At 30.8% G+C, this 25,051-nt stretch overlaps 1 protein-coding gene across 2 annotated transcripts in view; it reads left to right on the top strand.

Annotated features, from left to right (window-relative positions):
* Positions 1-1,668, top strand: part of LOC110093512 (meiotic recombination protein SPO11-1) — a 53,805-nt gene extending 52,137 nt beyond the window's left edge. For both annotated transcript variants that reach the window (XM_028699540.1, XM_028699538.1), the window contains exons 11-15: positions 41-72; positions 176-281; positions 654-774; positions 871-934; positions 1,154-1,668. In XM_028699540.1, coding sequence (XP_028555373.1) covers positions 41-72; positions 176-281; positions 654-774; positions 871-934; positions 1,154-1,280 — 450 coding nt within the window. In that variant the 3' untranslated portion in view covers positions 1,281-1,668. The remainder of the gene's footprint in view (positions 1-40; positions 73-175; positions 282-653; positions 775-870; positions 935-1,153) is intronic.
* Positions 1,669-25,051: the final 23,383 nt, after the last annotated feature.

Genomic DNA, 25,051 nt, shown 5'->3' with positions numbered 1-25,051 from the left:
GATTATAACTCCAATAATGGCTCAAATCAATGTTGTGCAGGGGCGAGGCTATCCAGATGTTTCTACTAGAAGGTATGACATGGCATCTCCATTTCTTCTTGGTTGGTGGAAAGTCAACTCTGTTTGATTTACGGTTTCTTTGTTGACCAAGTAACGAACATTCATTTTCTTGCAGATTCCTGCAACTAATTGTCAAACAACTGCATTTGCCAGTGTACTGTCTAGTGGATTTTGATCCTTATGGTTTTGATATCTTGGCAACGTACAGATTCGGTTCAATGGTAATATTCGTTTCTTTATTCATTTGTGCCTGCACCGAGCCATGTTGTATATCAATTGTTGTTTGAGCGGTACTTTTCAAGGTCACTTTTTTTGCGCTCGACAACCATTAAGTTTATGTGGTGTTTCATTATGTGTTGTGAGATAATAAAAGACGGAAAATAATATAAAAATATACCACCGTATCATGAGAGTTGTTGGTGTAGACCGGATTGGTCCTGAGATGCATTTTTTTTCTTTTTGTTTTCTGTTGTTATTTGCAAATGAACTAGTTCTTTACATGCTGAGTTTTGATGAATTAGTTCTTTACCGAATAACAAATGAACTTCCTTTATTGTCAAGTGACTGTTGCTATGATTTTGATGCTTCGATAGCAAATGGCGTACGATGCAAAGCTGATGCGTGTCTCAGAGATACGCTGGTTAGGAGCATTTTCTTCTGACTTTGAAAAGTACAAACTGCCAGAACGTTGCCTTCTAAGCTTGACAACTGAAGGTAAAATGCTAGTACTATGTTGGCACCACTGAAAGAGTGCCGTATCTTCCATTGTTCTTATGCTTAAAACTTATGTTTTAAGTTTTATATTTTTAGATAAGAAGAAAGCTGAAGCATTGTTGTCAAGATGCTATCTGCACCAGGAAGCTCCACAGTGGAGGTTAGCTTTACAAAATTTCACAATTCTAACTCCACTTTATGCTACTGCTGACTGTGTTATCATTTCATATATATATATATATATATATATATTGTTTTCTTTTTTGATGAAAGATGAACATTTCAATACTCTCCGGAAAGTCTGTGCATCTCCTCAAATTTTCATACATGCTGAGTTTTCTTAATATTGCATGATAAAGTGGGTTCTTATACATGGCAGGTTGGAACTAGAGATCATGTTGCATAAAGGACTGAAGTTTGAGATAGAAGCATTGTCAGCATTGTCATTATCATTCCTTTCAGATGCTTACATCCCTCTCAAGATTAAAGAAGGATGCCATATTTGACAAAGCTGATTTCTTGATTCAACTATTATCTTTCTTTTCAAAGAAATTATTCATGTATTTGTGTGATATTACTTTTTAGTAGTATATATTTTGATGGGCATAATCCAAAGGAAACAATATGATAAACTAGAAGCATTGATCCATCCTCCTAAATAAAAAAGGGTGGAAATTGCGAAATGGTTGTAAAAAGTCAGTAGTCTGGCTGGGGCATGGCAGTTCGAGCAGCGGGCCAGGCCATTTTGTGATACTGCAGCAAAGTGTAGTAGGCGTTTAATGTTCCTCTGCCCCACTCTCCATTTTTTGTTCTTTTTTTCTCCAGAGTTTTGTTTGGATTGGAGAAAATGAAACCATTCGTAAACTTATGATTTTCAAGCTTTTTTTCTTCTCATTTCCTTTTACATAGGTTTTAAGATTTTGAGTACCTTTTAATAATTTTGAAGATCTGTCTTTTGCCTTAACTCTTTATTTAAGTGGGTATAGACATTATAAATATCTATTTTTAATAATCTAATACTCAACTTTTAAACTTTTATTTTGATTATTTCAATTGCTAAAAATTGTATTATCATTTTTAATATATGTCCTTTGTCTCTGTATTTTGTTTTATTTAAAGTAATAGATGGTTTAGAATTAATCTAAATAATTTATTCATATTATTTTTGAAATTAATTAATCTGTTGCAAAAAATCAAATGTTTAAATGATTATAAAAATTTTATTTATTAAAAATTTTAACTTAAAAGAAATATTTAGTAATTTAAATTATTTTATTTGGCAAATATTTTAAATCATGTGTTGTTAATTATTTAATTATTTTTATTTTTATAATATTTAAATTTAATATTTCAAATAATAATAAAATGTATATAAGTAAAAAAGTCTAATAGAAATAATAAAATATAAATAATAAATTTATGAGTATGAAAATTGGAGCTTTATTTTCATTAATTTCATCCAAATTATAGTAAAATAAACTAGGAAAATAAGAAAAAAAATTAAGAAAAAAATTTTGAAAATATAACCTACTAAGGATTTCTCCCTAATATTCAACCTCTTCTCTTCCTCGTTTGCCTTTGTTGTTGTTATCTAAGGCGCTTTGTGTAAAACTCAGGGTGGGGAATTATTCTCTTAGCTCTTAAATATGTCAATTTTGACTGCATTATACTCAAGCTTGTATTGTTGTTTAGGGTAACATATGGTCGTGTCATGGGTACATTCTTTGTTTTAATCTTGAAATATGTTGCTCGAACTTTATCCTTAAAAACCTGCATCCTATCCACATTTTTTTTATGTCCACCACCTAATCTCCTAGAGTTTTAGGATCTTTAACTTGAGGCTGATTGGGTTGGGTAGGATGGTTGGATCCCTCTCGCTTCTCTAAGGAGATTTTAAAGGATTGTGTTTTGGATCTAGTAAGGACAGAAGCAAGGAAAACTTGCTTCTCTTAAGTTTCCTATTGTTGACCACCTTTTTTGGCACCAGCCACTTGCATGATCTTATTGCACTTCTTGTGGGTCAATTCACTTTCATGTGTGTTTCACAATTGTGTTTGATGAAAAATCACCTCGGATATTTTACCTTAATTCGTTGTCGACTTTGAGAATTTATTTTTTTTCAATAATATATCATCATTTATCATCTTTTAAAATATGTGTTATCGGGCCGACGCTGACTTAACGAGTATTTTATAAGCATTTGAACCTTCCATGTGCCTGTTCTCTCCATCGAGGACCGATCTCACAAGCTGCCTCCGATCCATCCTCGTTGATAGACTCAAGTTCACACCGCCAAGATCGATCTTACAACAGCCCGAAGTCCATCCATGCCGAGTGCTATCTAGGCCAAGCACCATTCAGCCAACGTTTCCAAGCTCGAACACCTCCAACTGCCGGACTCCTTTTTCTCCCTCACATGCTATTGGTATTGTTGATGACTTCTCCAGCTAGCTAGCCCCTATCACATATTCTTTTCTTCTTTGTTCTGAAGGGCCTTTTGAATATTGGGGAGAAATATGAGGACTTCAAACATTAAATGTGCTGCTGTAAGTTTATACCTGTAGTTTATCTTGTTTAAAGACAAATTTATGTGAAGATATTGTTTATAAAATAAAGGTCATTGTAGGTTTGGGATGCTCTATTATTAACACTACTGCATGGTGCAATCACATATATTCAAGGTCTTGTTCACTTAAGTTTCTCTCTCATACTTTCTTTACTTGTGCCTTTGATTTGAAGTTAAGATCTGAGGGAGGCAATATAATCTGCTCCTCTTCCATTTACTTGGGCGGGATATCCTATGAGCTTTTACTTGACAATGTTACCTGCTAGCTTCTTCCATCCATTACTGAAGAGAGCATTTGTGAGGATAAATTTGGAAGTCTCCAATTATTACTATATTTATTGTATTATTTGTTTCCTTATATCCAACCATGCAAGTTGATTTGATTTTATTTTATCATTTATAGGTATTTTAAATATTATTTGACTATAATTTTCTATTCAATTACCCAAATATGATTAAGTGCATACCACGAAGATTTTAACATCAAGGTCCACTATGTTCATAAGATACCAAACCTAAATTAATCACCAAAGCTTTCAAAAAATACTTCGCTAATTCATCGTCATTTGGTTTGATTGAATCAGATAATAGAATACTGAATGTAATTATTATTTATAGCTGCCTTATTATCAAGCTTATTTTGGTAGATTATGGCTTTATTTGGGACGGTTTTTTTTATTGCTTCTTAAAATAGAATTTTAATACAAAAAAATTATGATAATTTTTGTACTAGACCTCTATTTAAAAAAAAAACAATAAAAAAAATCATCCCAAACAAAACCTATATCTTTCATAATAACTACATCACATAGCATTTTCATGATAATGTGCACAAGAATAATGAAAACATACCTCTGTTAAGTCAATTCAAGAATATAGAATATTAAAGCATTGATGAGAAACCTTATTTAAGTAGCTCCTACTCTCACAAAATAATTGTTGCTTCATTAGCTTTTATATATATTTCAATTATAATGATTCCCTAGTGAAGCTCTTTCATACTAAAATAACACCATCCCCCTTTCTTTAATAAGATTCCACCACTATAAAAACTTAAAGGGGGATTTAAATACATCCGTTGTTTAATACCTCTTAATTTTGATAAGTGATGGATAGATTTTAGCATTTCTATTGAGGGATTTCGAATCTTCTTTTATTTAGTGCGGCTTTTTTGACTAATTTTAATGGTGGCATATGGTGATTACAAGTGATATTATATTGTTTCAACTAAAGAGCTTATGTATATGTTTATGCCAAATGTTGGCTAGTTAAAAACATTAACAATCTTATAATGTTTATTTCTTATTGATATAAAAAATAGAGAGATCAGGAAGCTTCTTTGTTTAGACTCCCTGTATCTTTAACAATTGTTATATGTTTGATCGAATAAATTTTGTTTGTCTATAACATCCCATATCTTAATTAATGATTCAAGTGATAAACAAGGAAAATGAATATTCAATATCATATTATATTAGAATCTTTGTCTCAAGGGCAAAAATATTCCCATATTTCCAATGTCTAAAGCCTTTAATTCATCTCCCTTATCATGATTTGTAGTAAATTGGATATAATTAAATTTGCCAATATTTTAGTGAATCATAAAGAAAATTGATTTTTTTATAATGAAAGTCCATTTATAAAACTCATCTATAATAAATTCATATGTGTATGCCTTTGTTACAGCTTGATTTCATTAAACTTATATTTGTTAAAGGAGATATTCTATATCACATCATTAATTATGATTATTATTTTATAGTTAACTATTCTGTTAATTGAAAGAAATTTTATAAATGTATGGTAACATGATATTTGAGGCATGGTTATAAGTTATTCATTTACAAAACTTCACAAATATGAAGTGTCATTTAATTTTACATGTTTTATTTATATGCATGTTTATTCTTTAATAATATCTATGAGTTCCATAAACAAATTAATTCAGAAATTAAAATACATGAAATTCTGACACATACTTTTCTCTCCTTATTATTTACGAGAAATGTGGAGATACTTGGACAACGAACTTAGACTTCCTCCTCCCTCCATTTTGCCTTTGCAAGGAAAGAGCAATTTGGCTTGCACTATTGACATGCTCTAGTGAACTACAGGAAAATTGTGTGATACCAGTAGCCCAAATTCGCCAAAAATAGTAAATTTTTTCCGAAAATATGCATTTGTGCCTGAAATGTAGTCGACGGTAAAACGTGCGTCAGGTTTAGGTAAGCCGATGGATTTTCCATCGGAAGTTCCGCAGGTAATTTCCGACCCATTTTCTATCTGATGTTATCACCAGTTTTACAAAAATCGATGTCCTTTTTGGCAGGCTTTCCACCCAAAAATTTTTGGCGGTTTATCCGTTGGAATAGCCATTGGTTACGCCATCACTTTTACTGGCAGATTTAATTCCTTCGAAAATTCCGTCGGTATTCCAAGGTTTTCCTATAGTGTGAACATAGATCACCTAGGTCTTCAAATCCTTTCATGTGGTTAGGAGCCCACCTAAGTCTTATGTTATTATAGAAACCCAATATTTAATATTTCAAACCCGATAACCGGCTAGCGAATAGGATTTTACTTGTTAATTTTTCAAAACTAAGAATGCTTAATTTTGATTGATTACTCAATCCAATGATTAGATTGTCTGAACTAAATTCCTAACTGTACAATTATATTTATCTTGAGTGATTAGTTATGAAACTAACATACACATATTCATAATTGACCTAGGGCTTTCATTAACTCATAATAAATCCAAACTAATTCGTAATCAGGTTGCTCAAAATTAAATTCTAAACAAATAAAAATTAAAGCACCATCAAATTAAACATACAACCAATGAAATTCTAAAATTCATTGTTTAAATCACTGAATTAATTTGTTAATTAAAAAAAAAAGAATCTTAACTTATAAAACATATAACTAAGAAGAGTCTAAATCATACAAACTCAAAGGCATTAAACTTTAAATTAAATCTAATATTTATTTAAAATTTAAAATAAATTAAAAAGTTAAACTTCAAGTTAACTCAATCATTAAAAAATTTAAGAAAACTTAATAAAAAATCAACAATTCAATAATTAATAAACTCAAAAAATCCAAACTAATGAATAATAATAATAAACAATAATAAAATATAATTAACCATGATAATTATTGGATAATCTGGCTTACCAAGCTATTAAGCTAGCCCCAACAAAAATAAAATAAACATCATAGCCATGGTGTAAGTAAAGGAAGTTTCTATTCAACTTAAATAACCATTCAAAACCACTAATAGAACTCTTACATAATAAAGCTTTCATACCCTTATGGTTGACTCTTTTTAGGAAGGCAAAAGTGTATTGTATTGAAAAGTTTGAGGGTTAAAATATTAAAACAAATGAAATGAAGGTGTTAGAAAACTTCAAATGATAATGAACTAGGACATATCCAAACCACATAGCTTATACACACTAGAACTTATTTTCTAAGATCACCGACTATAATCTTAGGCTAAGTTGTAATGTGTTTGGTATGATGTGGGTGCCTTTTTATGAAGGGTATCATTAATGTGTTTGTTTATTTATTGTATTCTGGATGTCATACTCATGCATTTTACACACTTTACTTCATAGTGTACTACTCTACTTACATACATATATACTATCATTTCTGCTCAAATAAAATATCAAAGTAGAATATACATAGGATGCTTATAAAAGTAAAGATTCAATATAAAATGTATTTAGGATAGGATGTAAATTGTAAAGTGCTCATTGTATATTTGTATATTTTAATTTCAAATGTTGTAAAGCTTACATAAATAAATAGGGCTCCAAAAGATAATTCCCTCTCCTTTGAATGGTATTCTCTTTTGGAACCTTATAGAAGACTTAGAGATAGAAGAAAGTAAGAAAATACATTTCAATTTAAATTCATATGAGTAAAAATCCAAGAATTTTTTGGTGGAGCTTAGCCACCTTACTTTCCAGCAGATCCTGAGTTATATTTATATTTCAAATAAATAAAGAAATAAAATATTCTTATTTATGTATTTTTTTTTCATACATAATGCATGACATTAGTTAGATACTTTTTCATATCTAAGATTCTCAATTAAACTTTATGAATTCAAAAAATCCTTGACTCCATAGGATAGATTCATCCTATCTTGCATGCATAAGGTGATTGATTGTGTTTAGGATGTTAGCTGACTGCTCACAACAGACAAGTATAAGCTTGGATCATGCACCCTTTAGTGTGTCTTCTCTAGTTTATGATAGCCAAATCTATTATTCTCTCCAAAATCATTAATTAGCATTTGATCTTCTAAACTTAAAATTTTAATTAAATATTTATATATTTAAAAAAATCTAATGCCCACTAAAGACGAAGAGAAGAGTATATCCCCTTTGAATCAGAAGAATTTAAGAACCCCTTTATGCACCAATCCAAAATATCTATCAAATGACAAATATGATTTTTAAAATTGGACTTATAATGACTCCTAAAAAATTATTTGGCTAGATAAAATTTGGGTTATTACAATCTTTCACCTTAAAAAAATATTACCCTCAACATTTTCACATGTAAAAACAATCAAATAAGTTAAGAAAATAATATAAATTCATCAAAACCTATCAATATAATTTGAAACTAATAAGTCCACTTAAATTTGTTCAAAACCAGTACTCATTATTGACTTATCATTCAGCGCATTCAATCAATCATGATTATTAACTCAAGCAGTCACATATACATATGTCATTCAATCACTCATTATACCATGTAATAATTATCAATCAATCAATTTAAATGTAATTATAATTATAAGAATTAAATTTATACTAGTGGATCCTCTAGGTGCAACTCTATCACTTTGCTGGATCAAATTGTAAACTCTAGGTCATACAGGTGGAAATGTTGGTGTAGTAGACTGTGTAGGCTCTCTCACTTTTAACCTCTCTTTTTCCATATATCATGCTCACGTATATAACCTTAAATGGATATTCGAGATCTTGCAAACCTTTGTTCATATGCATGTCTAGACTGATCTATCTTGGACCCAAAGCTCCCCTTGAAACCCTCTCTACGGGTAGTCTATCACCCTGTGTCCATACTGTCCATATCTAAAGCACTATCCTATAATAAGATAACTCTATCCTATATATATATATATATATCGCCTACCGCATCTAGGACACTTATGTACACTACGAGTTGGTATTATGGGTCCTCTCCTAACATCAATAAATATGCCTTTCTTTTCATTACTCTCTCCTCTACTAACCTCTTCACCTATTCTTTTTCTACTAATGTCCTTTCTAAATAGGGGAATAGCCAAATTATTTTCTACAATATGTGCTCTCTCAACTAACTCTAAGAATTCCTGAATCCTCAGTGGTATAAGTGGATGCACTACAGGAAAATCATCAATTACCGGTGGACTTTTCAGGCGGCTTGCCGGCGGCCTATTTTTCCGACAGCTTTCCGTCAGCTTTTCGGCGGCCTAAATTTTAGGAAAAATTTTGGCAGTTTTCCGGCGGCTTTCCGACGATTTTATTTCCGGCGGCTCTTCCAACGATTTTCTGGCAACTTTTCTGGCAGCTTTCTAGCTTTTAATAATTAATTTAATTAATTACTAATTTTAATTTATTTAAATTAATTTTTTTAATTTAATTTAATTAATTATTAATTTATTTTAATTAATTATTAATTTAATAACTTAGTCTAATTAAGTATTAATAAAATAACATATTTAATTAATTATTAACTTTAATATTTTATTTTTTTATTAATTTTTAATCATAATTTTAATAAGATATAGTTTAAATAAATATAATATAAAGTTTAACACATTTTTAATGATGCAATTCAATCAAATACAAAAAAAAAAAAAAATCTATAATACCCAACTTTTACCCCACTAAAATCTAATTCTTATAGCTCTGGTTACATTTTAACTCTTCAAACAACTGCTATAATACTAGGTTACAAGTTTGTCACACCCCAAAATCAAATTTGGAAGAATAATATATTTATTATTATATGAATATATCAAAGCATATATAAATTATCAAAATAATAAATTTATATATCTAGTGAAAGCAACTAATAATTATATTTCTTAAAATATTTCACTATATTCATTCTTCCAAAATTAATATACAATAGTTAAGAGATCAATATAATTATTATTATATCATAAACTCTTAACTATAAAATAATAATAAAAAATGCAAGCAAAATTAAAATAAAATATGAGGATCTTTATCAATCTCACTCCAATTAATTGATCATGACCCCCTCATTGACCTGAAATCATAAAAATCTACATAATGAGTATAAAAGTACATCAAGTAACTAAAATTCTATCACTACTTTTCATACTAGATAAAATACCAAATAAGCATATTCTAGTTCTAGTCAATATCAATCATTAATTAATATGAGAAATATAAAATATCAAAATCAATAATAAATCAATATAATCAATGAAGTCAAAAGAAATCTATCAAACCATAATACATATAAAAAATAGTATTGTATTAAACTATATGAAAAATTGTTAAAGATGAATATCATCGATATCTAATGAGGCATGTCAGTATGTTATGGTATATATATTGTATCAATATGGATGTCAATTTGATTTTAGTTATATCTATCAATCAGTTCAATATACTATTATATAAATGCAATCATGAATGCAACCTCTTCAATTTGATAATTTTATCATTCCATCCTAATTATTGCCCCCCTTGTTGGGTATCAATCTTAATATAGGCCAATATGTCAATTAATTAGTATTGGTCAATCCCAATTGTCGCTCAATAGGGTATCAATCTTAATTAGGTCACATTGTCAACCAATTGGTACTAATCTTCATCTTTTATCTTAATTAGGCCACATTGTCAACCAATTTCATCTAGCCTCTATTACATACAAATTCTATATTTTTATCAATGTAATGTATGAAATGTAGGGAAATTTATCAAATTTATTTACTATACATTTACTTAAAAAATCATAGCTTCAAATTTAGCCGATAAAAATACAACATATTCATGTCAAAATGTGCATATTGATGAGATATATCACATGCCAAAATTTATGCAGTGAAAGCTTTACTAATATAAAATTATTCTCATATTTTTATTACAAAAATACAAATTTATTTCAAAAAATATCAAGTTATTGAAATTAAAAATAGAGTAATAGTTCCTTACAACTAGACGAGCAAACCTTTTAATATGACCGACTGCCAAAATCTCTCCACGACTTTCGAATTTAGCTCTCTTTTCTCTCTCCTAAAAAAATTTTCAAATACTCAATTTGGTCTCTCTGTTTTAGCCAAACAAATGGAATAAAAAAGTATTTAAAGAATTTGATGGTTGATTAATATTTTTGTTAATAAAATAATTAAATATATTATATAATTATATTATTTAATTTAATTTTTAATATAAAACTTATATAAATCTTTTGAGCTTAGAAAATTATAGAAAAATATCCATAAAATAGCTCATTTTCTTGAAAAAAATTCTTGTGAAATTTGTTTGTAAAATGGACACATGACAGTTCGAAAATCTCTACTTATACCGATAGATATCAATTTCTTAAGGATTTGTACAAGTGCTAAAAATTTATAAAAAAATTAATATAATTAAATCATTATAATGTGTATCTTATAGTGAAGAAGATTTTCAAATTAGACTTATAATAACTCCTTAAAAAATTATTTGGCTAGATAAATTTTGGGTTATAACAATCTCCCCACCTTGAAAAAATATTGCCCTTGACATTTTCACGAATAAAAATAGTCAAATAAATTAATAAAATATTATAATATCATCAAAATAAATTAACATAATTTTAAACCAAGAAATCCATTTAAATTTGTTCAAAACTAGCACTGATTATTGACTTATCATTCAATGTATTCAATCAATTATGATTATTGACTCAAACAATCACACACAAATATGTCATTCAATCACTCAATATAACATACAATAATTACAAATAATCAATTCAAATTTAATTTTTATTATTAGAATTAAAAATTTACCAGTGGATCCTTCAGGTGCATCTCTATCATTCTGCTGGATTAGACTATAAACTTTAGGTCTTATGGGTGGCAGTGCGGGTGTAGCTAACTATTGAAGTCCTATTTGACTTTCAACCCCTCTTCTTCTATTTATCCGACTTAACTATGATTGTACACTACCAGCTAGTATTATAGGTCCTCTCTTAACATTAGTAAATCTACCTCTCTTCTCATTTCTCTCTCCTCTAATAACCTCTTCACATGCTCTCTTTCTATTCATGTCCTCGCTAAACTAGGGAATAACCAAATTATTTTCTATAAAACGTGTTCTATCAGCTAACTCTAAAATTTTTTTATTTCTCAATGGTAAAAGTGGATGCCTCAACTCATCCTTCAATCATCTTATAAATCTGTAGCATTTGTTTCTCAACAGTACTGATCACCAATTTAGGTGCACCTGGCTAGTGTAGCAAATTTAGCTTGGTACTATATCACTATTTTTTTCCCTTATTATAGCCTCATAAAAGCCTCGTGCATCTACTATTGGGCAAATAGAGGTACAAATTAATCTCTAAAGATTGCAACAAACTCTACCTAGGTAATCTCTGCATTCATCTTTCCTTAAAATTTATCTCTGCTTTATAATTCATCATATCTTAGCTTTTCATTCAAATAGAAACATCGCAAGTTGTACATTTTATTCTTTGCATATTGCATGCTATCAAATATCTTCTCTATCCTCAACAATCAATCCATTGCTGCACATGGCTCTATATCTTTCTTAAATAATGGGGGCTTCAAATTATGGAACATCTATAGATGTCTATCCTTTTCCAATTCTTTATGTCCCACTTGTCTACTCTTGACATCACTCATAGCTTGTCCAAGCATGTTAGGTAGTTGCATCAAACTATCAAAACTAATTGGAGTTGTTGTTGCACTATGTCCATTATGTACATCATGATGAGGCACTCTGTCCATTATATATAGTTTCTTTTCGCTTGAAAAGATAGTTTTTTATTAGGCACTAGTGCGAGATTATTGTTGAGTTTGCAATATAAGTGCTGGTTTACTCCAACATTTTGATAGAGGAAAAAGGGAGCTTATATAGTTGTTCTATTAATTATAAGTAAAGCATAATGAATAAGCTTAAGATGGAAGCATATACTAGTGATATAATGTATTAGACGAATGTCTGTAAACCTCGAAATGGGCATCTTATGCATAATGACCTCATTAATTAATTTAAATATATATACTTTTGATTGATTTTATTCTTATTTATGTTAATAAGCTTGACTATCAGATGGATTTTTTAATACTGTCCCTATGGTGATGCAGCTATCATCCCTAAGAAAAAAATTAAAAGAAATAAAGTCATACTCAAAATTGGTTAAATTATGTCACAAATGATCTAGTCCTGACTTTGCTCTTATTTCACAACCATTATGTCATGAAAAATCCTCATCAACTCTACAACTAATCTACAAACATCCTAAACCACTCCTAATTAATTACAAGTGTTTCCAATATTAGAACCTTCATGTATTATCAATCCCTAATTTTATAAACTCACTCTTATGCATGCTTTCAGGTATAAAGGATTTCACATGCTTGGCTAACCCTCGCCTCTTTATTACCTCTCTTAAAACCTACTAATATCATCCCTTGTTCCTAAGACAAAGAAGAACCCTATAACAAGCCTAACTACATTGATGATGATGAATTGCTGGATTTTATTTTATAGTATGAGAAATATCCCCTTTAAAAAATTATTTACATACGCCTTAAGGCTATTATTCTTGCACTAAAGATTTCAAATGTTTAATATTAACCAAATCAAATGTTAACATTTTTAAATAGCAATCAGTACAATAAATATTTATGAATGAAATAACCCGGCCCTAAATATTATCATCATCAAAAGTATGACATGTAAACTTATATTCATTCCTATAAATTTTAAGATGACAACCATTTATAATCATTAAAACTGACAATAAATACTCAAAATTATTTTGAATTTTAAAACTAACTAGATAACATAGGTGAGAAAAGCTATTACTTTATCCAATAGATGAAAGCATATTGAAATAATAAATGTGGTCTTTAAAGTTATAAAGCTTGATAATCTCATAAAAGTGTCTGTTGACCTCATTTTTGTATGAGGTCATCAAGTACTACCCCAAACTCTTGATTCTATATCTAGTGGTTCATAGCTTGCCACCTGTCAATCACTTCAACAAATCCAAATCAATCATCCAGCCTAAAAAATCAAACCCATAAATCAATCACACACCTTCAATCAAATATAAGTCAAATCTCAATCAATCAATGAATCAATTCTCAATCATTCAAATTTCATTCAACATATAACCTGCATTCAATCAATCATTCAATTCTACCTATACCTATTCAATCAATCAATCAAAATCAATCATCTAATCTTCAATCTTGTAGCCTTCATTCAATCAATCATTTAATTCTACCTATATCTACTCAATTAGTCAATCAATGTTCAATCAACTTCTGCACTCAATCAATCACATACTTCAGTACATGGCCTCTTATAGTTCACACATACCTTGACCTCAATCAAGATCCAAGTTCACTTCACTAAAAACCCCAATATACTATCTTGTGTAGTGTACTAAGCCTTGGATTTCAATCAAAGTTTAAATCAATCTCCAATCAATCACTTAGTCTACAATCAAATTCAAATGTTTCAATCAGACTTCGATCACTATTCTGCACTCAATCAATCAATGATCTTGCAAATCTCAATCCTATATCAACAACCCTTCTATCACATCTTTTAACTTCTCCAAACTCATCATGGGTCAATTCATCACTGAGTTGACTCAGTCAACCCATAAAAGAAAAGTCAAACTTCACTATACAAGGCCTCATTCATTCATGCAAGGGAGGACCTATCATTTGAACACTTCATAAAATCACCTCAGTAATATTCAATTATAATTTTGGAATCTCTTTCATTGATCTTGACCAAAGTTGATTGGTCAAAATTAGTCAACTAGAGACTTTAACTCATCTCAAACTCCACCCCTCAAGCCTCAACCCCCTTCAATCTATCATCCCAGCACTCAAGGCATTCCCCTATGCCACATCATCAATCCAAATGACAAGTAGACTAGTCAAACCAGTCAAACCAAGATTTGGAATGGGTCAAACATGGTCAAACTCCTCCAATCAACCTCTTTATTTGAAACCACACCCATCCAACCACCTGAATATGCTCTAGACATGGTTTCAACTCCATATCAGCAAACCTTGACCCCTTTGACTGGTTAAACAGTCAATGGAAGCTTGAATAAGCTCCCATGGTCAAACCCATTTGAATTCACTTTTCCACTCCAACCCAGGCCCGTCCAGCCCGTGGAATTGTCTCCAAAACCTTCTATGGAGCTATCTCGACCCAACCCAGTAGCCAACCCGACCCAAGCCAGCTCAGATGGTCCTTCCCATGTGAAGACAAATGAGGGAGTGGCCAGCTCATCTTGCCCCGTACAGTCCTTCCCTCTGTTCTATAATAACCTGGGTCAGATGTCCTCCATCCCAGTAACTAGACTGAGCAATCCAGACCGTTCCTTTTGGCTCCAAACAGCTGCATAGGGAAAATGGGACGAGAGACATTCATTTCGAGCTATCTCCCAAACTCACTCACTCTCCCAGAGAGATATCATTTTGTTTTGAATCCCCAATTACTTTTCTTCATCCTATCATTGATTTTTTAGCGTTTGGTGGCTACCGGTGTCGAGATCATCTTCAAACTGAGAGATCATTCATCCTAGTCTCCCCAACTCTCATTAGAAGCTTCCTCCGATGTTGAATCCTTCAAGTAAATTAAACGCAGATAATCTACAAGTTCAGAAATATCTAGACCGTTCAGAGTCCTCATCTATATCTTGGTAAATCTTAAACCCTAGGAGATTATCTAGTTTCCTAAATAACTTCCTAAGTTCTGCATCAATGGCTGTTAAAATTATTCACCACTCTTTCTTATATCTAATTATATCTCTACTCAAAATTTGAAGTAATTTGGTTCACTATTTTAAGAAAACAAAAAGAAAAATGACCCTAGGGTTTGCGATTTGATGGAGGAGGAAGATGAGTCGCCAGCCGTTGGATCAGTTCTGTTTAGATCAACGGCTTCAATCAGGTCTAATATGCGACTCGTTTCATTCTATCAAAACCATGGATCAACTGATCCTTATCCGGTTGAATCTCGACCGTCAGTCCAAATCGCGGGAGTCAGATCAACCGTTTGATCATTCTGGATCGAACTTGATACCGCTAGATCGATCTCAGCCGTCAGATCTGCGTTGTGATGGATCCGACGGCTCAAAATCCTGCTTCGCTGGATAAGTGAGCTGACTCATCTTACAGCCGCACTCGCGTGGCCAAACCTGCTGTCGAGGCGTGTCCGGTCAGCATCGCCGTTTGACTGAGTATTTAAAACCTCTAATTTAATTTAGAAAATATCGAGAACTTCCAAAATTCATAGAAAATTCAATTCTTAACCATTTTTGGAGTTCTTGGACTCATTTTGTTCGTATTTTCATATATTTTATTTTAAAAATAAAAATAAAATTATTTTGAGTATAATGTTATTAATTATTTTACTTATTCCAAAATATCTATTTTAATTTTAAATAAAGTTATATATAGTATTTTGAGCTAAAACTGTTAGAGGTATAATAGGGTATAAGATTGATCTCCCATAATTTTCTCAAGTCCATTTGATGCATAAATCTTTGATATTTGAATTTACAAAAAATATGGGTCTTGATTTGACCTAAATTATTATAAATTCAAATACAAGTCAAATCAAATTAAATTCATTGCATGTTAGAGTTCTATGGAATCAGTGTAGAGTCATCTTTCACTAAAAATAAGTTTAGATCTTGATCATGTATAGTTTAGTTAAAATTTACTTCCAATGTAATTTTAATATAGCTTAGTAATTAACAAACTATACATGATCATACTATGAAATCAGATTGACTTTGATTAGGATATATTTGCATATATCTCTAAATAACCTTAATACAATTTCATGCATCTATTCCTTTATAATAAATTGTTTAATTTCATAGGTTATCATATGACCTATGACTAAATAATTTATTATAGAATTTTTTCCATAGAACATTAGGGCATGCACTTTTATTGCTCATGATTGTTATGTTTTGGTATGTTTATAATTAGTGTTAAAAGGGTTAGTTGACTTTGATTGCTATCCTATAACCTAGTGACACTTTAGATAAATAATTAAGGGGTGTCTTAGCTAATTTAGATCAATCTATGATGCACTTCACACATCCCTTTTGGGATGAAAATCAAACTTAGAAAACTAGTGTCATGTACCCAATGATCTAATACACATTGATTGACAATAATCAATCTTATAATAAATAGTAGATTTAGGTGATCCTTCATTAAGGGTCTTATTTTTCTTTTAATAAATTCAAATAAATCAAATAAAATAAATAAAAATCTAAAATAAACTTCATTCAATTCTAATCAACTTTAAATCAAACTTATAATCATTCAAAATCAAAATAAAATCCAATTTTCACTAAATAAAAATTAATCCTTAATCACCTTTAATTAAACATTTATTAAATAAATAATAACAATTCAAATAAAATCCCTTAAAATTCAAGATTAATTTGAACTAATCCTAAATTAAGTTTATAATCATTCAATATTCAGATTAAAATTTAAAATCTCATTAAATTTTAATTAATCCCTAAAATACCCTCAAGTAACCTTTTATTTAAGTAAATTCAATAAAATTCATTAAGTATTAAATAAAATTCAAATAAATATTAAAAATATAAAATAAATTCATTTAAAATCAAATAAAGTCAGAAGCATATTAATTTTAATTTTAATTCATTTAAACTAAATTAATTTGATAATTTGATTGATTAAGATTTATTTTAATCAATCAAATTTCATTATTAATTTAGATTAAATGGATTAAGGCTTTTATGCCTAAAGCTAAATTCCTTTTCGGAGGGCTTTAAGCATTGTGATTTAAAGAGGTCTTTAATATACTTAACTAACCAGAAGATCTCATATGTATTGTGCATGACTCCTTTTGGGAAGACACTAATACATTGCATTTGTAAGGTCCATTTTCTCTTTCTAATAAAACTTTAGAGACTCTCAAAGTATACACTTGTCTTCTTTATAAGATGAGTGTTTATTTTAAAAGTCCTAAAACTTATAAATTGATAACTTCATGCACTTATGGAGTTATTAATATATAAGATCTTTAAAACTAAATCAAATAACTTTAATATCTAAAAGTAAAATAATTTAAAATTCAAATACACTCTACTTAAATTTTAATTAAATTCCCATTTGGCCTTTAATAAATAAACTTTAATAATAGATGCAATTCAAACATAAACTCTTATAGGACCTATATATCCAAGCCACACGATCCTTTTCACACACTTAGATGCTTGCTAGGACAACCAACTTTAGCCTAGGCTAGGCCGATGGTTTGCTGTGATTTGTTTACGGGTGTCTTGCCTAGAGGGCACCCATATGTGTTTGCTTATCTTCCTATAAATCATAGCATACATATTTACTTTCTGCTAGTGCACTAGAGTGTGGAGTGAATAAGTGAGGGTCATGTAATTTACATTTATGTCTTTACTTTTCTGCATTTATAACTGTTCACAACGCACTCATCATATTCATAATTACATAATTGCTTTTACTTTTCTGCTTTTACATTCCTGTAAAAGTAAAATGTTCATAGGGACTGATATGATGTACTTATAAAGAGAAATGTAAATTTTATTTTCTTAGATCTGTTGTATATAGATTGAGTCTGTAAAAGTGTCTTGAGTCTGTAAAAGGATTAAAAATAACTGTTTATACACATACAAATGGGGCTCCACAAAGTAATATCCTTCCCCACAAGGATGTTCATTTTTGGAATTCCATAGAAGACTTGGAGCCTGAAGACCATAAGCAATTATATTTAATTCTATTTTCTTATAGGCTTAGAACCAAATTTGTTGTCGATGGGCCCTAGCTATCTTTACTTTACTGCAGACCCTTGGATGTAATGTGTTAATTTTATATTAATAAAATCAGCTCTTTCACATATATAACTGTTTCATGCATCATTAGCATTCGAGTTGATTTTCAATTTTTATAAGCATATTTTATTGCATTTGATTTAAATTCTTTAACCATTCCTTGATTCTTAGGATAGAGCCATCTCAAATCTTACATTCATTGATAAATTATTGTGATTATGACTGTTAGCTGGCAGCCCACTCTAGGCATGTGGTAAGTTCATATTGTATACAATCTTCTCTTTGCACATTCTTTCTTCTAATAAAATTCAATTCTTTCAAATTCAATGTTAGAAATTATAATCTAAAGCCTAAGCATGAAAATTTAAATTAGCCCAAATATTTAGTTACATTTGTATATAATTTTAAAATTAATTAGTCTTCATTTAAATTGAGAGTGTTCTCTTAGGAGATGTAATTAACTATAGGGGCTTACCCCTATAGGAAGTCTAGATCTTAGAATAATCTAAATCCTACCTTAGTTTCATTTCTAAGTTAGGGGAAAGATCTGTGAAACATAGATCATGCTTGATTTATATTTTAAAGTTTATTTCCACAATTAAAGGATAGGTAGATAATTGATCTTCTTTCACAGGCAGGTTAAATATCTTCTATATTTGATTATGAAAATAAATTCATTATTCTAATCGGGTCGATAGGATAATATGCTTATCATCCTTCGGGATGATTTGTATATCCCCTATGTTGCACCAGATTAGAAGAATGAATTATAGCCTTCTTTCTTTAAAATCTATAGAATGACATTAGTCTACCCCTCAGGGCGGTATAATATTTGACTATGTAGATTTAATTGAAAGAAAATATTAAAATATAAATAAAGCAAATTGCGTGGGAACAAAGAACATCTTCAGAAAAAATTTCTCACAGTGTCATCAATAAATATTAATTTCTTCACAAAAAGAGCAATACAGTCCTCAATCTATGAGAAGTTTTAAATAACACATTTTTAAGCAATGATATGGAAAACATTTTAATAAACTGGAGTTATCATAACATAATGAAGATGGGTTTCCCAACCTTGAACTTGCACACCAAAAGCAAATTTTAATTAATCAAACAATCTTGAAAATAAAGTATAACGGGTTTAATTTAATATGAATAGGGGTGTGAATTTGGATTGAGGATTCATGTTTGAGTCTAACCTAGGATTGACATGAGATAATATAATTGACCTAAATCCAACCTGTTTATTATATTGGTAAAAAATTGACAAAACTAACTCAACTCGACTACCTAATTTAGATCTAACATGTCTTACTCATTTATTATATAAATCATGAAAAATTTTAAATCAACACGATCCAATTAACCAAAATATGATTTGTTTAACCTATTAACCCAACCAAACCCAAATAACGCAAATCCAAATATTAATTAGGTCAATTTTGAGTTGATTACAAGTTATTCAGATTAACATAAATCCAATATAAATAATAATCGGATGTATCATTTAGATCCAAGCCTAACTGAATAATAGTCATGTCAATTCAAACTTGGATGTTTTGTGCCAGGTTCTGATCAAGTAACTATAACAGATCAATTATTAATACCCTTAATTATGAAGACAACACGATGAAAAATAAGTTGAATATTCACTAATTAATATCAAACCCATAATAGGCTTGGAGTGTTGCAACATGCACACCTTCAAAAAAAAAAATATATATTAACAAAGGATCCACTAGTGATAACAAGTGAAATTGCTATTGGGCGGCCAACAATAATAATATTAGACATCACAAATGGGGGGTTCGCTCCAAAGGGTGGTTCCAAGAGGTTATTCAAATGCTATCAAAGAAGAATGGATGTGCTAACACCAAGAAGTGTCTGTGTCCTATGAAACATTAAATGGGAAATATAGCTAATGGTTGTAAGGACTAGGGTTAGCATTGTAAATAGGGTATGATTAGGGGTTGTATGATAAAACCTTTCATAGGTACGATACGGTTGTTGCAAGTACACATAGGATCAATATTGGGGTAATGGGAGAGGCGAGTCAATGATGGGAAGCAAGGCACCACGAGTGCATAGAAAATAGAAAAGTGTTAGAGATGATGCTTTGACTTTCTTAATCTGGTATGATCGAGCTTGATTGAAATCAAGGCAATTTCATTAAATATATGACATAAGACTCCCATACCGCCAATGTATGGAGGGCTCTTCTTAGGCCTAAACAAACCACGCTCTTCAGTTTATATGGGCTATATGAAGAAGGGCCCAAACACTACCAAAAAATTAATATTTTAGCAGCAGTTTTTAGTAGTGGTTTTAAAATCACCATTGTAGATAGATTTTGTAGTATTATAATCAGTTGCATGCTTACACCTCATGCAGTAATAATGGATGCTCCTATTACACATAGCAACTTTTGCTTGCCTTTCATTTCAATTATATATATACTTGTGTACTAGGGCAATGGGTAGTCAAATTATGATCTAACAAATCTCAAAGTACTCTCTTTCCAATTTTTCCCTATTTGGCAATAAAACAAACAAAAAACATGAATAAACTTGTTGCTCCTCATACATGTTAATTAACACAACTACATGAACGAATCAATATTGATTAATTAACAGCGTGTCGCTTTCTCAAATTAAATATTTGTTTGGCAATGGTCATCCCTCTTTTTATTTTTTATTGTTGTTCTGTAGTATTTTAGTGCTGATTCCAATTAACAAATCAATAAATTTTTTAAAGCATAAATCAACTATATATTTTTTGGGGGACTTTTTAGTTAATTTAGACAAATTCCCTCAAACATCACATACACAAGCTATACATGAATCCAAGATCTCAAAGTTGGTCGCCCAAGCTCCCACATAACAGATCAATATGGTCTAATATTTATGCCGATGAAATCACATTCATATGGTGCTAAATATAATAAAATGAAAAGTAATATGGTCATAATATCTCCGTCATTGATAATTAATGAATGAATTCAACATGACATGTGGGCTATAATTTCCTTGAAAAATAATGCAGATATAATAGCTACAAATATGCAATAATAATGATGTTGTCAAATTGACCCTACAATCATAAAATAGATTTAGAAGAAGCTAGCTAGGTAGATAGCTAGAAGATATATATAATTTTTGTCCTTACACTACCACTGAAGGTAAAAAAGTAATTAATCAATCGCCAGCTCGATCAATCAGACCACACAGCACATGTCACTGACGCATTTTTGCACCACCAATGCCATTGTTTAGTGAATCAATTATACAAAACTAAGAAGAAGAATACACCAAGAACAAAACAAAAATTTATTCACTGCAATGTAAGTGAATATATATGCACAATATAATTTTCGTATAAAATGAAAATTACAGAAGATGGAAACAAAAGCAAACGGCCATATGTAGACCAAAGAAACTGATGAAATGATATGATGATATAGATGGAAGGCCAGAGATGTTTTAATTAATTAAGCTATAGCATAGGGGTTGGTAATAGATAGCTAGCAGATTTTCTTTCTGCTGGTTGAATGGGGATGTCTAATCAGAAGAAATAGCTGCTTTCAATTTTGTTTCTGAAAATGGAAGCAGTGAAGAGTATCCCTAGGATCTGATGATAGGGCCTAATTTGGTAGAAAGCGACAATTGACAGCCAAAGTGAGAGCTCGGCGGCATGGTTAAAAAGGAAATTAAAAAAGGTACTCTCTTTTTTTTCTCTCTCTCTCACTATAAATACATACATGCATACAGCAAACAGCATATTGGTGAATGGAATTCTACGGTTTTTCTCATATTTGGAGTATCCAGCATGCAGAACAATGTGTCGCATTAAAAAAGAAAATAAGATATTGTTAGTGCTGATGATGTTTTGCAAACTTTGTCGGCTTGAAATAATTTATAATTAGATGAGAAAAAATAATTAAGTCAATATTTAATATTTTTTTATTTTCTTTAAAATGAATATATATGATTTAGAAGAAATGTAGAATTTTTTATAACGACATGTTTACCCATTTTTTTCTTCCTGTGTAGGTATATATAGCTATGTTGTTAAAGTGGTCTTTTCAATAAAGAGAACAGAACGTGAGAAAAGATGATTGCTCGATCAGTTTACCATCCCATCAACATCGATCGATACAGTATGTTGGGGTTTGTATTCGTCCTGTTATGCCATAGTATTTGTAACTATTATTTTAATTTTTGTCTATATTGAGTGGGATCTTATTTATTAATTTGTAATGGTAGCACAGTTAATGAAACAGGTCCAAAAGCTGTTTGCGCACACAAAAAATAAAAAATTCGTTTGAACTGTACGTGTTTGGGAATACCTGTGGAAAAGTTATATATTTATTTCAGTAAACGAAGACCTCACTGTTGATTAATTGATTAATGTTTTCTTTTGCATGTCACATGACATTCTTACCCTTCAATTTTACGATTTTAGTACTTCATAAAATAAAAAAAGTACTTTTTCATCAATAGCTAAAACCCTAAACTGCTCTGTTATATTTTCCTGAACATATTTTAACTTTAGCTGGAAGTATGTAGCGAAGGGCTCGCTAATAATTAATGAATGCATGTTTAGTGTGGGTGGGGTTGTGGGTGTTAAGTGAAATATGATGATTATTGGGCAGCAAATTGCGAAATGTTTGGATTATGATAATTATTAGCTGTGGCAATAGGAAAAGCAACAGGAAATGATAAAGAGGACAAGGGTGGTGGGAATGATCAGTTAATGGATGTGATAGTAACAGGCGAGAGTGGGTCTGATTCAAATAAGAAATTTAAACAAAAAAAAAAGAAGAAAGACCGAGGAATAGTCACATCATCTGACGGTGGCTCAGAAAGCGATGAGTGATCCGCGGGCCATCAGCTAGCAGAGTTATTACACAGTTACAGGGTTGCAGAGTTGAGAGAGAAAGAGGAAAAGCAAGGAGGTAGATTTGCCTCCGCCGCGCCCCTCCCGGCTTTCGTCTGCTGAGCTCTCTGTCAGCTCCTCGTGACATTTATTTATTAATACTTTGAACCAGCTTCAGCTTTGTTGCCACATCCTTTTACTCTGTCTTCATCACACCTGCACTAGTTCAATTCCTTACATATAAATATTTATTCAAAAATGTAAAATCTTAATTTTTACATGTAAATTTCATTGTTTTCTCGTTCATAATTTCATTAGCCGTTTCGACGACTAGCAACGAGCAACGAGCAACCAGGCATGGTGATAGTCGTCAGAGACGGAGGGAAAGAAAATAACTAATTTATTTATTTACCTAAGTTTTTTTTTTTCTTTTTTTTTTAAAACCCACAAAGGGGGTTATCATTATAGAAAATTCAGCCATTACCGACGGCTTAGACCGGTGGTTGTCTACCCGCCGGTACTAACGGCGGTTTGGCCGCTGGTGAATACCACCAACCACCCTTTTCATCAATAGCAAAAACCGTCGGTAATGAGCAAATTTCCTGTAGTGTACGTGTTAATAAAAAAAAAGGGGGTTACGAGGTCCTTAGAATGAACCTCCAGTTTGTTAATGCTCAAACGAGCTACAAGAGAAATCAAAATAAATTCTAAAAGCCGGTGGTTCCCTTTACTAAAAACAATCTAAAGCTGCAGATAAACAGCACCCAAAAAAGGAAGATCAAGTCAAAGGCATTCAGTACCATCTTCCTGCAAAAATAATGATTAAACTTCGAGCAGGTCACCATTTTGGAACTTGCAAAAACCCTGCAAAAGAAGTGCAGCCAAAATTCCAGCGACCAAATCTGCACAAAGAAAATACTCCAACCAAAGGATAACTTGACAAAAATGGATATTTAACCCAAAAAGATATAACCGGGACAGATTAATATGAAATCCAACCAGGAGATCAAAATCCTCAGCCACAGTATAAGTAGAAAATATAGAGGTAATGCAACAGATCTTCAAAGCACACAACATATAGGTCTAGTAATTACTAATATTGGTTTTACACATGACCTGGAAGAGCACAACCTGGAGAAGAATAAAATACTTAACAGTGATCTGGCAGCTCTCAATAACCAGACATACACTAACCAAGGCCTTGCAAAGCTTGGAAACAATCACCAAATTAGAAATCAAAATAATGAACATGGTGAAAATATAGTTTCCAATCTCCTGAAACAACAAAAACTGCATAAAAATGCTCCCCGCAATCATCTGATCCATAATAAGCACCCAATCAATGAATAAGGTAGAAAAGGAAATGATACCCTTATGCCTATTAAAATCCCAAATGCTACTAATCCGAGAATGGAAATAGTTGGTAAGATAAAGATTTATCAAGAAAGCAAATAAAAGACTAATATAGCTCTCTTTAGCACCATAATTATCTAACCCCTTATAAGCAACAAAGCCAACTAAAAGCCAATAAGCCTTCAACATATTCTTCAACAACGCATTATCTCTAGCATTCACCATATACACAACGCCCACAATGCCAGAAAAAATGAAATACAATTACTGGACACTCGAAACCAATTGCAGCAAACAAAATTTGTCCAATACACAAAGAAGTCATTTGTGTTAGAATGAGAGCAGGAATCATAATAAAAA

The sequence above is a fragment of the Dendrobium catenatum genome, unplaced genomic scaffold (assembly GCF_001605985.2).
Source record: "Dendrobium catenatum unplaced genomic scaffold, ASM160598v2 fragScaff_scaffold_133, whole genome shotgun sequence".
In the NCBI taxonomy this organism is placed as follows: domain Eukaryota; kingdom Viridiplantae; phylum Streptophyta; class Magnoliopsida; order Asparagales; family Orchidaceae; genus Dendrobium; species Dendrobium catenatum.
Note: the sequence above shows the minus strand (reverse complement) of the source record. Positions and strands in the feature narration are given on the sequence as shown.